The sequence below is a fragment of the Anastrepha obliqua genome, chromosome 4 (genome assembly GCF_027943255.1).
Source record: "Anastrepha obliqua isolate idAnaObli1 chromosome 4, idAnaObli1_1.0, whole genome shotgun sequence".
NCBI lineage: Eukaryota > Metazoa > Arthropoda > Insecta > Diptera > Tephritidae > Anastrepha > Anastrepha obliqua.
The window spans coordinates 98,890,574-98,908,212 of record NC_072895.1 but is presented as its reverse complement, the minus strand read 5'-3'; the positions used below and the strand labels follow the sequence as shown (position 1 = coordinate 98,908,212).

The 17,639-nt window shown below is 38.4% G+C and overlaps 1 protein-coding gene across 1 annotated transcript; it reads right to left on the bottom strand.

The window, feature by feature from the left end:
- Positions 1-6,587: 6,587 nt before the first annotated feature.
- Positions 6,588-8,375, bottom strand: LOC129244301 (alpha-amylase-related protein). The gene is made up of 3 exons (XM_054881916.1): positions 8,173-8,375; positions 7,603-8,076; positions 6,588-7,547 (listed from the first exon to the last, which is right to left on the bottom strand). Exons 1-3 carry the CDS (start codon positions 8,365-8,367, stop codon positions 6,588-6,590), a joined length of 1,629 nt encoding a protein of 542 aa, XP_054737891.1. The 5' UTR covers positions 8,368-8,375.
- Between the last annotated feature and the right edge of the window lie 9,264 nt (positions 8,376-17,639).

Genomic DNA, 17,639 nt, shown 5'->3' with positions numbered 1-17,639 from the left:
CTCCTCCAAGCATGACAGGCATGTCGGATCCTCGATGATTCCAATGGTGGTCATATGCTGACCCCATGGGTTGTGTCCTGTAATGATGCCAACCATCAACCGAACGTCTTTCCTTCCAAGTTTTAGTAGAAAGTTTGACAGTTTTCAGTTCGGACTTGCCACAAAACACTTTGCAGTTCTGCAGCGTTCTAGACCGGACCATCGCTCTTTATGTAGATTGCATACATAATCGCTGATCCAATTCATGATTCCTGTGGAACTGATTCCGATTATTGGCTCTGGCCCCTGTGGGGTACCGCTGATCCATGGTTGGCCAATTCGTCGGCGATTTCGTTTCCTTGAACACCGGAGTGCCCCGGAACCCATATAAGTACAAGCCTGTTTTGTCTTGCGACAGAATTGAGCTTCTTCTTACATTCTTGAACAATCTTTGAGGTTTGCTTTGCGTTCTCCAGGGCCTTCAGTGCAGCCTGACTGCCACTGAAAACTCCAATCTGTTTCACGTCAATAACTTTTCGGGTTATCGTGCCAATAACTTTTTGAGTTATCGTGTAATCCAATTCGAAAAATATAGTTTTGAGTAAAACGCGTCTAAAGTTTGAATACGACTTAACTTTACCTCTCCCAGCGCTCGAACGCAAAGAATAGAGTCGTCACGGTTGACGATCGATAATATAAGAAACATTTAAATTTACGTTCTAAGAATTTTTTGACATATTCTTAAAGGATTATATTAACATTTTATAAAACAAAAAATCGAAATTTTACAGGTATCTGTCCCCTTAAAAGCTTTGTTTATGCATTTTATATAAAGGGTGATTTTTTAAAAGCTATAGGAAAGTTTTTCAAAAAAACACACGTAAAATTCAGAAAAATGCATGAAATTTTTATTTAAATCGATAGTACAGTCCATATAATTTAATGTTTGAAGATTATTTCATGCAAATGTTGACCGCGACTGCGCTTCAAATGGACCATCCGCTTAGTCCAATTTTGGCATACTCTTTCCAATGTTTCGGTCGGTATCTCACATATAAATGCTTTAATGTTGTCTTCCAATTCGTTAATTGAAGCAGGCTTGTCTGAATAGACATGAGCCTTAACATAGCCCCACAAAAAATAATCTAAAGGCGTTATATCGCACGATGGCCAATCGACAGGTCTCGAAATCGCCTCTCAACAAATCCATTGTTACGTTCGCTGTGTGGCATGTGGCACCGTCTTCCTGAAACCACATGTCATGCAAGTCAAGCTCTTGCAATTTGGGCAAAAAAAGTTGGATATCATTTCACGGTAGCGCTCACCATTTACAGTTACGTTACGATTAGCAGTATCTTTGAAGAAGTACGGTCCAATGATACCTCCACCAAACTGTGACCTTTTCTGGATACATTGGTAGCTCTTGCAATTCTTCTGGCTGATCTTCACTCCAAAATCGACAATTCTGCTTATTTACGTACCCATTGGTCCAAAAATGAGCTTCGTCGCCGAACACAATTTTTCGATAAAAAAGTGGATCGATCTTAAACTTTCTTAACAGAACACGCATTTTCATAATAAAATTCAATGATTGTCAAGCGTTGTTCGTTTGTAAGACAATTCATGGTTAAATTATAGACCAAACTGATGATGTTTGACAGTGAAACAAAACACGAAACGTGCGTCAGCTGTTTAAGCCAACTGTTTAAAAAGATAATAGCTAAAAAATCACCCTTTACTTGTTTTCCGGTTTTCCTTTTCATTCAAAAATAGAAAACAAAGAAAAAATGTGGCGCTTTTTATATTAAAAATATTACAATTTATTCTTATTATTTCATTTATAAATTTACCGACTGCCTGGTACTGCTTTGTTTTTATTTATTTCATTTATAAATTTACTATCTGTCTTATACTGTGTTTTTCCGTTATAAAGCTTTGAGTGGGAATATAAAGAGTTTTTATTTTTTTTTTTTTTTTTGTTAGACTCAAATGCAATATTTTTTATCCTGACTTTCTCTTTTCTTTCAGCCCAAGACCAACTTTGAGATTCTTTCATTTCACAGCTTCAAAATAGTTGCACAATACTACATAAAATATGCTCAGTTCTTAAACATTTTATTTTTAAAAATTTTATTTTAAAAAATTTTATTTTTTAAAATGCGGCAAAGAAACCAAAAAACACTGGAAAGAGTTCCGAAAAAAGTTGCTTAAAAATCTTTCTTTGCCTGCAACCAAAGCAAGTCCAATATTTGAACGCCCCTTAAAATACGATTTCTCCCCTTTTCTATTTGCAGACAAGCAATTTTTCCAATGAAAATAATCACTGGCAAAAAGCGTGGATTTTTAATATTCTACAAATATAAATCATACCAACAAACAAGCAAAAACAAATATAATAATGAAAAAATTAATGTAGTACTAATTTAGAGAGTTTAGTGATTCAGAAGATTGAAAAAAGAAAATAAGTATTGTAGAAAAAATTTGTCGTTTAGCAAAAAATAGAATGCAAAAGGGTTATAAAAATTTAGATAAAAAAAAATATATGTATATATATATGAATATATATTTTCCCGTGGTTCCTAGGGGGAACATAAATAAATTATAAATTAAAAGTAAATAAAAAATAATAATAATAAAAGAACACTTAAAAATTTTTTTTAAATTTAAAGTAAAGTATGTAATAAAAAAATAAAATAATACAAAAATTTTTCTATGAATGTTATTACAAAAGTTTTCACCTAATAAACTTCTTACAGTTAATGAAAAAAATATATATACATAAAAATAGTAACTGTAAAATGCTTATAAATGCTGAGAAAATGGAAGCAAGTTTTAAAATTCTTATTGGAAAATGTGCTTTACTCACAATGTTTTCCTGCAGAAGCGCAAAGCACCCTGTATTCTGTGTGTACGTTTGTATTTTGTCCTGTTATTTAACATCGTTGTTATTGGCGTACTGATTAAACCATAAAGTAGAAGTAAATAAAATAAAATATTGAAGTGAGATAAATTAAACTATGAAAACAAAAAAATTTGCAGCTCGGCCAATGTGACGAAGCGTCGAAATGATAAGGAAATTCAACAGATATTGACGAAAATTTGTAAGAACAAACAAAATTTGAAGAACGCATTTTCACTAAAAATGCTGAGAATTTGCTTTGCGAAAAAAATCACAAGTATTTATTTCATAACATTTCATCAACATACAAATTTATAAATAGTTGGTAATAAAAAAGTTTAAATTGAAAAAAAAATACCTTTGAGAATAGTAAATGGATTTATATAAATATTATCGTCATTAAAATTAATTATTAACTATGAAAAGTATTATTATTATGAAATTGTGCAATAATTTATATGTATTTATGGAAAAATCGTGCCGAAGCAGTGCAGAAACTACAAAAACAAATATTGAGTGTATGCATTTGAAAAAATAAAGTTTTGTCGTTTTTGAATGAAAAAACAAAATACGAGGTATGTTTTTTCACTTTTCTGCGTTTTTTTAATTTTTTAATTTTTTAATTTTTAGGTTTTTTGTAAATAACAAATTTTATTGTAAAGAGCGCTAAACAATAACATCTGTCGTATATTCACTTTAGGGTCCACGCCAAAAATTTAATTTTTTATTTTTTTGAGAACTGAAGATCTACTCTTTCTTAGGTATAAACGCCGTGCGAAACAGCAGATCTTTATATCTGAGCTACCTATAAACTATATTCAGCAATACTGAAGGAAATACTGCTGGCTTTATTTTTTAGAGCATATTAAACTTTCTTCGATTCGATTCTTTCTGCATGCAGCTCACCAATTCCGCGCTTCACCCAAGTATCCTCTGGACAGCTCCCGAACATCGGTTTGCGGGCGAGCTAATCTGAGAAGGCGAATCAACCCAGGTTAGTGGTTGTGCGTTTGGTTTGGTTTGGGTCCCGCTACGTAAAAATACTTCCCCAATGAAAAACACAACAAAGCCTCGGATGAGAACTGCTTATTCTGATGGCCAACCCTGCAAACGAACTAAGGACTATGGTTTAAGGGCATGCACTTAGAAAGTTCAGGCCCTTAATGTGGAAGGTGCCCCTACCCGGCTGGTTGATGTCTCGTGAGAGCAAAAGCCGACATCACTGCCATTCGAGAAATGCGATGGACAAGAAAAAGCCAAGAAAAACAAAGGACCTTGCGGCGTCTACTAAAGCTGCTATGTAAAGTTGCGCTCCTTCGGTGTTGGATTTATAGAGAGAGAGAGAGAGAGAGAGAGAGAGAGAGAGAGAGGGAGAGTTTTCGTGGTCAAGCACTGTCATTTACTCCGCCGGATGAGCGTCTCGCAATAATTTGCATAAAAGCGAAATTTTTAAACATCTCGGGACCAAAGATTCCTTCTATGAGCACTTGGAACGTTCCTATGAGCGCTGCCCCCGTCACGACATAAAAATCGTGCTTGGCGACTTCAACGCCAGGGTCAGAAAGAAGGGAATATTTGGTGCCACAGTCGGAAAATTCAGCCTGTACAACGAAACATCCGGAAACGGACAGAGGCTGATCGACTTCGCCGGGACTCGAAACATGATAGTCTGCAGCACCAGAGTCCAGCATAAGAAGATAAACCAAGCTACCTGGGTGTCTCCTGATCGAAAAATGCGAGACCAAATCGATCATGTTGTGATAGATGGAAGACACGCTGCCAGTGTTTTAGATGTACGCACGATCCGAGGACCCCACATCGATTCAGATCATTACCTCGTTGCAGCCAAAATATGCACACGTCTCTGTGTAGCAAAAAACGTACATCTACCTACGCAAAGAATGTTCAATATCGAAAAGCTGCAATCACAACAGACAGCCAGAAGATTCGCCACTTGACTCTCATTCCTGTTCTCAGAGAGTACTGTCCAACCAACCGGCATGCACGAGCAATGGAGCAACATTTCTCGTTCTCTACGTACCGTCGCCGAAGAAGAAATCGGGTTCCGGCGAGGCCGTAAAAACAGTTGGTACGACGAGGAATGGCATGCTGCCGCAGATAGAAAAGATACTGCCTATAGAGCCACGCTGCAATCCGGCGCAACGCGAGCCATGTGCGATCGCTACCGAGAGCTAAGAAAGGAAAGTCTCCTCGGAAGAATTACTGTAACTTCCTCAATGTTGCTCTGATTGGCCTGAAGCTTTGATATATAACCTTCCAGTAAGAATGCTATAACTCGCTCAGCTTTGCTCTGATTGGCTTGAAATTTCGACGCGTAATTGCAGAAATATGCAAAAATCATGAAAATCGGTTGTCCAACAACAAAACTGTGAATTCCCTTCGGAAAAAGTGCTATAATTCCCTCAATTTTGCTCTGATTGGCCTTCTTATCCGAAAGAAAAACGAGAGACCGAAATACGTGAGTGCGAGGAGCTTGAAATGCGCCATCAGAATTGGGAAGGACCTCTCCGAGCCGTTTGATACCAAACGAGGTTTCAGACAGGGTGACTCGCTGGCGTGTGACTTCTTTAACTTGATGTTGGAGCGGATCGTACGAGCCGCAGAACTTAATCGCTCAAGTACAATATTTTATAAGAGCGTACAATTGTTGGCGTATGCCGGTGATATTGACATCATCGGCCTTAACAACCGCGCTGTTAGTTCTGCCTTCTCCAAACTGAATAAAGAGGCAAAGCGAATGGGCCTGGCGGGGAACGAGGTATGCTGTATACCTCCTGTCATCAAACAAACTCGCGTATCGGCACCCACGTCGCTGTTGACAGTTATGATTTCGAGGTTGTAAAAGACTTGGTATATTTAGGAACCAGCATTAACACCGATAACAATGTCAGCCTTGAAATCCAACGTAGAATCTCTCTTACCAACAAGTGCTACTTTGGACTAAATAGGCAATTGAGCAGTAAAGTCCTCCCTCGACGAACAAAACTAACACTCTACAAGACTCTCATCATGCCCGTCCTAATGTATGGCGCAGAAGCGTGGACGATGACAACATCCGATGAAGCGACGCTTGGAGTGTTTGAGAGAAAGATTCTGCGTACGATTTTCGGGCCTTTGCACGTTGGCAACGGCAAATATCGCAGGCGATTTTACGATGAGCTGTATGAGCTCTACGACGACATAGACATAGCGCAGCGAATAAAGATCCAGCGACTACACTGGCTGAGTCATGTCGTCCGAATGAATACAAACACTCCGTTATTCAAAGTGTTCGATGCGGTACCAGCAGGTAGCAGCAGAGGAAGAGGAAGGCCTCCTTTGCGTTGGAAAGATCAGGTGGAGAATACTTGGCTTCACTTGGTGTGTCCAATTGGCGCCGGTTAGCACGAGAAAGAAACGACTGGCGCGCTTTATTAAACTTGATCTAAATCGCGTAAGCGGTTATCGCGCCAATTAAGAAGAAGAAGAGTAAGCATGACACACTATAAAAGGAATTGCGACCATCATCGTGATCTTGCCAAACAAACTGTGACTGAGGTAAAAAAGCAATTTGCCATAGCTCACAAGCAGCAACTAAAAAATCATGACAACGATGCAGCATCCAGCTTACTTGGCTGAATTCAAGAGCTAAGTAATTTTTCATAAAAATGTTTTTTTTTAATATATTGTATTTAAAAATTATTTTCTTTTATATTCTTCCTTTGTCATAAAAATCACTTCTTAATAAAAGTCCCACAAAATCACTGATGATGTCCCACGTTTCCTCGGTGCTTAGCATCTTGTCGATAAAATTTTCAGTGATTACGTCACCGACTGCATTCTCCAGCTTCGCATTTGCATGTATGGCGAACACACCATCGAACTCATCTGCAGCCAATACAATATCAGCATAGCCCGAATCATCCACTACCACGAACTTGCCAGTGCAATTGCCATTCACGAGCGCACCCGAAATCACATCACAGTACACACCTGCTGACAAGCAAGTATTCAAACGTTCCCTCAAATCCCATTTATTGCCATTGAAGGCAATAAAACCGCGCTCGCCACGACAAAAAGCGATCTGATTATCGTCATTGTCCCACCAACCGGTTAACGAGGTGCCACTCACCACATTTTTGAAATCCACCATATTATAGATTTGACGCCAACGATGCTCACAGATCCAACCGTTCACACAAGCACCATCTTCATCGAATGTGGGGGAAAGTAACTGCTCATCAGCATCAGCTGGAGGCGCTTGATCGTGGTCTACGAAATCAAATGAGCTCATAATGCGTGAGATGCCAAACGGGTAGGCGAGCATGAAAGCAGTAGCCATTTTGTATTGCTTGGCAGTTTTATAGGTGAGGACGTTACCGCCCCCACGTTGGTTGTCATGATTATCGACGAAGACGAAGGCGTTCACGGATGGTAAAAAACCCCACGCGGTACCCCAGCTTTGCAGCCACTTGAGCTGATTGTGACCGCGAAAGGCGCCGCTAATCTCCTCGGAGAAAAGGAATTCGGTGACCGCGCCGAGCGGGCTATACTCGTATTTGCTGATAGTTTCGTGTCCATGATCGATGACCTCTTGATAGATGAAAGGGCGCGCATTGCGCGGAAAACCCTGTTCGATGTTGAGATCGCGCACGCTTTCATAGATTAGCTGAAAGTGGTAAACGAATTTTAGGAAAATCAATTGAATACATGTCAAATATTACCTTCAATTCGTCAGCTGGCATATGCTTGGCCGCATCCACACGAAAACCAGCCACGCCTAATTCAATCAAATGATCTAGGAAGTCCCCCAGACGTTCACGCACCCATTCGCTGCTTTGATCTAAATCCTTCAAGCAAACTAATTCACAATTTTGCACTTGTAAACGATCATTCCAATCTTCAATATCGCAGGTTGGATGAAAATCGCTTTCAACATAAGGCACGGCTGGAAAATTCTTTGCGCTCGGATAGGCAAACGAACCGCCTGTGCCGTGCACGATGCCCTCATTGGAGGCAGCCATATGATTGAGCAGCACATCGACGTAGATGCGCACGCCTACATCGTTGCATCTTCGTACCATATCGGCGAACTCGGTTTCATTGCCGGAGCGTGTGATGAGTCTGTAAGAGATTGGCTGGTAGCGCTCCCACCATGGACGGCCGGCGATCACGACATTCTCGGCAGCGGGTGAGACCTACATGCCAGAAAGTAAATATATTATATATTTAAGCAGGATAAAAAATATATTAAAGAGAAATTGGATATTCACCACAATAATAAAAAAACTCACCTGCACACCGGCAAAGCCATGCGGCGCTAAAAACTGTTCACACTCTTTAGCTATATCCGCCCATTTCCACTCGAAGAGGTGTACAATCGAGTTGCGATTATCCCACCAGTGCGGCGCGTGTTGCGCAGCGATAGGCGAACCAGTCAGCGTCAGTAAGAGCAAAGTTAGGTAGCCGAAGCAGCTATTTCTAGCCATTTACAGAAATTAAGTACTGACTGAACGCAGCTAACTAACCACCACGTCAAACGTTAAATATTTCGCGCCGCTGGGGTGCTAGACAGCTTTTATACAAAACCACTCGCAAGAAAATATTTTTATACGTTATTACACTTCCCTTATCGCGCGCTTATCGGCGGGTAGGTATACGATTATCTTGTCAATTTTTGCAGCATAAATTAGAGAAACAAAAACCAAAGGTAAAAAAAATTAGCAATGTTTTGTCCCAGTGAGAAATTTGGCAACAGCGCCCAGAACGTTCAGTGAGTCAGTCAGAGTAAGAAACTCAAAAAGGGGGAGAACTTGATGCGACTTTTATTAAATAACTTGTGATTCACAAATGTTGTTTTCCGTTCAATTTTGTCTACTATAGCTAATATTTATGAACTTATTACTATTTCTAAGTACTTTTTATCTTCTATCAGCATGAAATGCAAGGGTTCTTGTTAAGAAACTTTATCAATAAGTTTCAAATATTTCAAGCAGCAATGAAGTGATAATAATATTGATATTAGAAAGTTAATAATAATCATTTACTTATTGCAGTGATAAAGCACGAAAAATTGTTTGCCTTGCAATTTTTTCCTAGTGTCATACCGGTTGGCCCAAGTTTACTTTGAAATCAAAAGTTCTTTCGACGGTGCGCTTCGCCATTTTTGCGCACTCAAAACTTTTACTGTCACTCAGTATTTCAGTGATTAGCTGCTAAAATTATACTCTTATTGCGAAGAGATTGGAGCCTCCAACCCGCTTGCTATGCCACAGTTTGTGTAAAAATTCATGAGACTTGCTTGCTAGTTGAAAATACTCAAGGCTTTCGACGACGTACTGTGTGCACCAATGAGAATTTGGTCGAGTGTGAGCAACTCAATTCAGGAATTTCAACTCAACTTGGATTTCAACCATGAGCTCGATGAAAGTTTTGAGCGCAAAGAGCTCTTACGATTCACTTACAAGATCCTATTGAAGTGAACGAAGACAAATGATGCGTCTCTCCGTTAGAGCTCTCAATTTAAGCGCAATTTAAGCTAGAGCTCTCAACGAGTTCAGGAGAATATTCGTTTTTGGTGGTAATGCGCATTTCACTTAGTGCACGCGGTGGCCCTCAAACACGCTAAGTTTGGCAACAAATATATTTTTCTAGTGAGGCATATTTTCATTTAATTGTCAGGAAATCAAAATCAGTTTACTTCAAACCTTGGAATGAAAGTAAGTAAACGGTGATTTTTCAAGAGCTATAAGAAAGTTTTTCAAAAAAACACAAGTAAAATTCAGAAGAATGCATGAAATTTTTATTTAAATCGATATTACAGTTTTCATAATTTAATGTTTGAAGATTATTTCAATCAAATGTTGACCGCGACTGCGCTTCAAATGGTCCATCCGCTTAGTCCAATTTTGGCATACTCCTTCCAATGTTTCGGCCGGTATCTCACATATAAATGCTTTAACCCTAGAATCGTAAGATAGTTTTACCCTACGTTAATGCTAATATACGTAAATTTTACGTACAACACAAAAATTTAAAATAAATGTTCAACAAAAACTTATATATCGTCCCCTTAGTATTAAAATAGCCTATAAATTTTTTGATGTTTTGAGAAAATTAATTTCAAACTTTTTGTCGAAAGTAGCTCTCACCCAAATCTCGTTATGTCTGCAAATATTTATTATTTTTTGACTGACGTTTTGACCCACTTTGTGGAACTAGAATTTGACAAAATTTTGACCACATATAAAATCGACGATGGAGAATCCAAAAATTCAATAAAAAAATAATAGCCTATGAGCACATAGGCTATTGTTATACTAAGGGGACGATATCTTCTGTTTTGATTTTATTTATTGAAAATACAAAGTTTTATGTTTCTTAAAGTGAATTATAAAAAAATGGATATGGACCTAGTTTATGTTTTATTTTAATAACAGTGTTTAAAAACATCCGCTTTTAATAATATTTACCTGGTCGAATATAAACAACATTCATAGCCATTGTTCTTCCGCTACTACGATACATTGGATTGCTACTCCAAACATGACCATTCCTTCCCAAAAGTGGATTAGAACTGGATACATCTTCAATGTCATTTAGTTGTAGGTGCACAGTTGGTGCTGACTTCTGATTTTTTGCCGGGGGACCTTTATTTTTTTTTCAGATGCCATTTTTTGAGCGGACTCCACGGCTTTCATCAATTCCTCTTCAAAAGTATTTTCCTGGAATTCAGGAGAGTAGTCTGGATCCTCCAAACTATCGTCACTGTCAAAATCAACTTCCTCTTCAAGGTTGTCCTCAGTAAAGCTTACATCGCTGTCAATACTGTCCAGGAGGGCTTCTATTTCTGCATCCGCAAGGCAACGACTTGAGTTTTCCATTATTTTCTTTTATTTCTCCTGAAAACCGCACGGAACATAAATTTCATTTACAAATATTTATACGCTAATAACAAGACCACGTAAAATTTACGTGCATACTTTTTTTTAAAGAACGATTATAGCTAAACGCGAAGTAACAACTGATTTATGATTCACTTGTTAATGCAACAATAAAATAAAGGAAGCACTGCCAAGAGGTCGTAGCGATAGCGCCAAAAGGTAAAGTGTAACTGACTTTTTTTTGCGACATACACGTAAAATTTACGTATATTACGATTCTAGGGTTAAAGTTGTCTTCCAATGCGTTAATTGAAGCAGGCTTGTCTGAATGAGCTTTAACATAGCCCCACAAAAAATAATCTAAAGGCGTTGTATCGCACGATCTGGGTGGCCAATTGACAGGTCCCGAACGTGAAATAAAATGTTCACCGAACTCGCCTCTCAACAAGTCCATTGTTACGCGTGCTGTGTGGCATGTGGGACCGTCTTGCTGAAACCACGTGTCATGCAAGTCAAGCTCTTGCATTTTGGGCAAAAAAAAGTTGGATATCATTTCACGGTAGCGCTCACCAAACTGTGACCTTTTCTGGATACATTGGTAGCTCTTGCAAATCTTCTTACTGATCTTCACTCCAAAATCGACAATTCTGCTTATTTACGTACCCATTGATCCAAAAATGAGCTTCGTCGCTGAACAAAATTTTTCGATAAAAAAGTGGATCTCCGGCCAACTTTCCAAGAGCCCATTCACCAAAAATTCTGCGTTGCGGTAGGTCCTTCGGCTTCAGATCTTGCACCAGCTGTATTTTGAAAAGCTTCACACCTAAATCCGTTCGCAAAATTGTCCACGTTGTTGAGTAACAGAGGCCCAATTGCTGCGAACGGCGACGAATCGATAATTGATGGTCATTTTTAACACTGGCCGGTACAGCTGCGATATTTTCTTCAGTTCGCACTCTACGTAAGAGTGTTGGTGATTTGATGTCCAATAATGTAAATTTGGTCCTAAATTTAGTCACAATAGCTCGAATAGCCGCTTCAGTGGGTCGATTAAACTGACCATAAAATGGAAGAAGCACGCGATAAACTTTCTTAGCAGAACACGCATTGTTATAATAAAATTCAATGATTTGTTAAATTATAAACTAAACTGAAGATGTTTGACAGTAAAACAAAACACGCAACGTGCGTCAGCTGTTTAAAAAGATGATAGCTAAAAATCACCCTTTATATTGGGCATTTTTGTTTGAGAAAATATTGCCGCCAACATCATTTCGACCAACAGACGGAGTTATGAATACCGGCTCTGGTAGGCTGATTTTGAAGGCATGGTGAAGAACGATATTTGGTATGGGCCAACAAACAATTGCTTTCTTGCACGCTGAGTTCTTTAGTCGAATTGTGATGGCAGTTATTATTAGCCACCTTGGCGCTGTAACTCATACTCTTTAGAATTTTTTTCGGACATACCGAAAGATAAATATTGTGCTTAGAATTAAAAAAAAAAAATGTAATAAGGGCTTCTAAATTACCCGGGGCACTCATGAGACGGAGTAAGAAAACGGGGTCTTCAACCAAAGTTATCCAATTGGTCTTACACATCCATTGTAAGACCGCTAGTAACATATGCGGCACTAGTCTGGTGTTCAACTTATCCAAACCAATTCGCTTTCCTGACTCTGCCAGCGTGTTCCAGTCAAAAAAACTATAAGCGATCACTAAAGCTTGCAAATTACTTAAACTCTACAAAGAAATTGGTGTGGTACTGCCAGAGGCTCAACTGTGGTCCAACTCAGAAAATGAGCCCGGAAAATACTGTTTTCACATTTTCGCGGATGGCTCCAGGACCGAGCACGGCTCCGGCTCTTGGGCCTACGTGGAATCCAGCGGGACAAAACTGCACTTTGCTTTTGGAATGCATGCATCTGTGTTTCAAGCAAAGGTGTATGCTGTTCAAGAGGCGATGAACTTTGTTGTGGAAAACAGATGGAGAAACAGATCTACATATATGAGTCTGCAGCCACAGCCAACCTCACCTTAGACAGCCCCCGAACCACTTCAAGGGTAGTCGAGTTCTGTAAATCCAGGCTGAACTACGTCGGTAGACACAGTAGTCTGATCCCTGACTCTTTAGGCAGCATGGGCTATGAGGCCAACTTTCTTGGCCCAGAGCCCGTTCTGCTACTCCCTTCTGCAGCCAGCAAAGCCACGGTTAGCAAACGGGTTACTCTAACCCACAAGCGAATTTGGCAGACTGATAGAGGCTGCAGATGGACAAAGCTGATGTTACCTGTCATGTACGACCGACTGTCGCAGTTCCTCCTATCACAGAAGGACTGTAGGAGGCTGGTTGGACTGATGGCGGGCCACTTTCTGTAGGCAATGCACTCTGCCCAGCATGTGGAGAGGAGGATGGGACGGCGGACCACTTTCTGTACATCTGCCCCGCCTTCGAATTCGCTCGAATCAGGCTTGAGGTTTTTGGCACTGATGTGTTAAGAAGCGACCATCTTGGCTCCTTGGCACCACAATATGTTTTCAGATTCTTTCGGAGGTCGAGTAGATTTAAAGAAAACTAAAAGGGAATCCGAGTGGAGTGCAATGGATTTAATTGTGTTTGAGTGCTGCACTTGCTAGTCTGTCCCGACAAAAAAAATAAATAAAAAGTGGTGCAAGAGTAGATAGTTATCTTTTCAGATAGTCAAGCAGCTATCAAGGCCTTAAATTCCAATTCCACCTCATCTAAACTAGTCTTACAGTGCTAGAACTGCTTGGTGACTGGCTTCAAGTTACTTTGATACGGGTTCCCCGATATAGGAATATAGAGGGTAATGAGATAGCAGGTGAGCTGGCAAGAAAAGGTTCAGCACTAGACATAGCAGAGGCGGTGGCAGTTGCTATCCCATTCATTACAATAAAAACAACCGTTACTTCACCCTACTATGCTTTAGCCGAAAGAAGGTAGCCGTCGTACAACATCCGGAGGACGAATAACCTGTTAGGATGCTCTCGCTTAAACATTTCACGTATCACTACACCTTTTACAGGTCACTGGGGAAGGTAGGGGATCATGCAGTTAAACTTAACCTTTATTTCAATCCCATCTGTTGAAGCTGTCAGGCGGAGGTGGTGAAAGACAATCTTTTCCACTATTTATGCGAATGTCTAGGTTTAGCCAGAACCAGACTTCGCTCGTTCGGTAAGCGTTACCTACAGCAAATTAATAAAATCTCAGACATAGAGGTAAACAATTTACTGTTATACGAGTATTTGGATCTCATGAAATGGCTCTAAATGCAAAACGGCGCTAGTCGCTAATTAGGATTATTTCAGTAGAAATACTCGACCATTTCAACAACAAGAAACCATCAACAAGATTGGTGAAAATTGTATTAAGACGATGAGCTACTGTGAAACAAACCGAGGCTGGAACGCAAATTAAATCGTATTCTATAAATAATAAAGTCATTCTCTAGTAAAAGCGAAATACTTTTTCTCATTTTATTTAATTTTTCAAGGAAATGAATTTTAAAATTAAGCTTGTGTTTGTGCCACCTTTTAGTCGTATCCACTTTGCTTATTAATACTTTGTTTTACTTTGTTTACTTTTTGTTTTTGAAGTGAAACATCTTAGGCGTCGATGGACGAGCGAGAATGGAGAGTAAAATATCAAGGCCATGCAACGTTTTGGGCATTTTCGTTCCGCAAGAGAGAAAAAACATATAACGTAGAGAAAAAGGAGAGAGAGAGAGCTATACCTTATATATATCTTAGATACTCTTTAGGCTATTTTTCCCCGAGTTTTTCTTTATGGATGCTAATATCTAGGGAGAAATCACACTGCCTCCTCTTTGGAGGTTGTTTTTTGGTGCACACTTGTAGGAAATATATTTTTGGTGCCTACTTTTTGGCGTTATATTTCCTTGGTGCCTACTGGGCGTTGGGCGTTTTTTTGGTCCCAATTTTTTTGGCGCTTTTTTTTTTTTTGATGCTTTTTTTTGACGCTTATTTCCGTTTCCTGGCTAGTGCTTGTGCGTACTTTAAAGTGCTATCCATTCCGGCGTCGGATTTATTGGGATTGCCTTTGTTGCGGTCCTCGAATCGCTGCGTTTGTGCGGGCGATAAACGCTCGGAGTAGTGCACTTTGTTGCCACGGTTTGTGTCCGGCGTTTACCTACACCGGTCGACACTTCTCCGTTTTTTGTAAATTTTATCTATTTGTATTCTCTGCAAATTGTTATGAATTTATTTAGACATACTGTGAGCGTCAAAATAAAGTGTACAAAGCATTTTGTTATAATATGGATTTTATTTCAGTCTTTTATAACAAAACAATATATTTTAATTTCATGTTTTTTAAATTAGTATTTGACTCTCTACTAATTACTAGAAAACAACAAAAAAATAAATTACAACAACAAAAGTTGTAAAACAAAAACAAGTTTTAGTGCATATTTTACGCGTCAAAATAAAGTGTACAGCGTACATCAGTAGCATTTTTGCGATGTTGTACGGTAAAAAATACCGTTATATTTGCTTGTATACTTCCTTTTTCGATGCATTGAAACTTTTTTCATATTGTATTTTAATTCATTGCGATCGGTAGAGTGAAAAGTTTTTGTCTACAGTAAATTAAATTCTATTATTTATTTTTTTTAATAATGGGTAAACAAACTTCGACTGATGTTAGAGAACTGGTATTAAAGCTTCGCAATGAAGGTAAAACCTTTTGTGAAATTGGCTCTATTGTTAAAAAAATAGTTGACAAATACAAAAAGCTTGGCAAAGTAGAAAATCGCCAAGGCGCAGGCCGTCCAAAAATTTTAAATGAGACTGAAGTAAGGTCTATAGTGCGTGATGTGAAGAAAAATCCCTTTAAAAGTGCCGTCAAAATATCACAAGAAGTTTCAACTGCATCAGATACTAGCGTAAGTGCCAGTACAATACGTCGAGCGTTGCACGCAAATGGATTACAAGGTAATCTCCCACGAAAAAAGCCGCTAATATCGACAGTTAATCAAAAAAACGTCTTGATTATGCAAAAAAATACGAAAATCGGGATGTTTCTTTCTGGAATAATGTCCTGTTTAGCGATGAAAGTAAGTTCGAGGTATTTGGGCAGAAAAACCCGGTTAAAGTCTGGAGAACCAAAAATAAAGAGTATGCCGACCAAAATTTGATAACCGCAGTTAAGCACGGAGGGGGTTCGGCGATGGTGTGGGGATGTATGGCGGCAAGCGGAGTTGGCCATTTGGTTTTTATTGAAAGTACCATGAACAGAACAGATTATCTGAATATTTTACAAAATACCTATTTTACTAACCAGTGTGCAGAAATTAGACTTGCAGGGATCTTAAATCTTTCAACAAGATAATGATCCCAAGCACACAGCAAAAATAGTAAAACAATGGCTGCTTTATCGTACTCCTAAGGCATTGGATCATCCTCCACAGTCACTGGACTTAAACCCTATTGGACATTTGTGGGAGCATTTAGACCACCAAATCCGGAAAAGGACAATCACCAATTTGGATATGCTGAAACTCGCTATAAAGGAAAAGTAGGATAAAATCTCATCTGACGTGCCAAAAAAACTAGCTGAGTCGATGCCCTGAAGACTATCCTCCGTTATCGAAGCAAAAGGGAAATCAACAAAATATTAAATCGGTATCAGTATTGTAAAATATATCTCTGTACACTTTATTTTGACGCGTAAAATATGCACTAAATCTTGTTTTTGTCATACAAATTTTGTTGTTGTAATTTATTTTTTTGTTGTTTTCTAGTAATTAATTAGTAGAGAGTCAAATACTAATTTAAAAAACATGAAATTAAAATATATTGTTTTGTTATAAAAGACTGAAATAAAATCCCTATTATAACAAAATGCTTTGTACACTTTATTTTGACGCTCACAGTATATTCTTTCTCTCTCTCTCTCATTCTCTCTCGGGGGTCTCCCGCTTTCTTTGTCTGCCTTGAAAGTTTCACATCTGTTATGTGTAGTTTTGTGTTTTTAATACTTTTGTACTGCAATTCACCGTTTTATTATCGTTTCCTTATCAATTAATTTGAGGAGCTAAAAATTAATTGAGTTACCTCAACTTTGATTTTTGACTTTCTCGGTTTTTTAAATTTATTTTCTTTGCTTTGACTTTGACTTGAACTCTAAATTTGATTTTGACTTTGACATTTATTTAAATTTTATCTTTGACTTTGACTTTTGCTTTGAATTTAAACACAAAATTGAATTTGACTCTATTCTTCTTCTTGACTTTGAATTTTACTTTGGTTTTGACTTCCTCCCTTTGTTAGTTTGATTATTAAGTTTGAATTCGAGCTTAACTTCAGCTCTGATTCTGGCATTGGCTTTGACCACAAGTGTGAATTAGACTTTGTCTTTGCTTCATATTTGACCTTGACTTTAACTTTGATCTTAACTTTAACTTTGACCTTGACTTTAACTTTGACCTTGACTTTAACTTTGACCTTGACTTTATCTTTGACCTTAATTTTATCTTTGACCTTAACTTTATCTTTGAATGTATCTTTAATTTTTGTCTTGACTTAAATTTTGGCTCAGACTGCGAGTTTGATTCTAACTGCGACTATAACCACACCCAACAATAAAAATGGTCTTACCTTTATCATTGCCTTTAGTCTTGACTTTAATTTTGAATTCGATTTTGTCTTTATCTGACATTTACTTTAACTTTGAATTTGACTCTCTTTATATGACTCTGACTTTTACTTTAGCCACAATTTTGAATTTTACTTTGACTTCATTTTCATCTTTGCCCTTGACTTTGACTTTAACTTTGACTTTATTATTAACTTTGACCTTGACTTCAGTCTTAATTGTAACTTTCAATTTGATT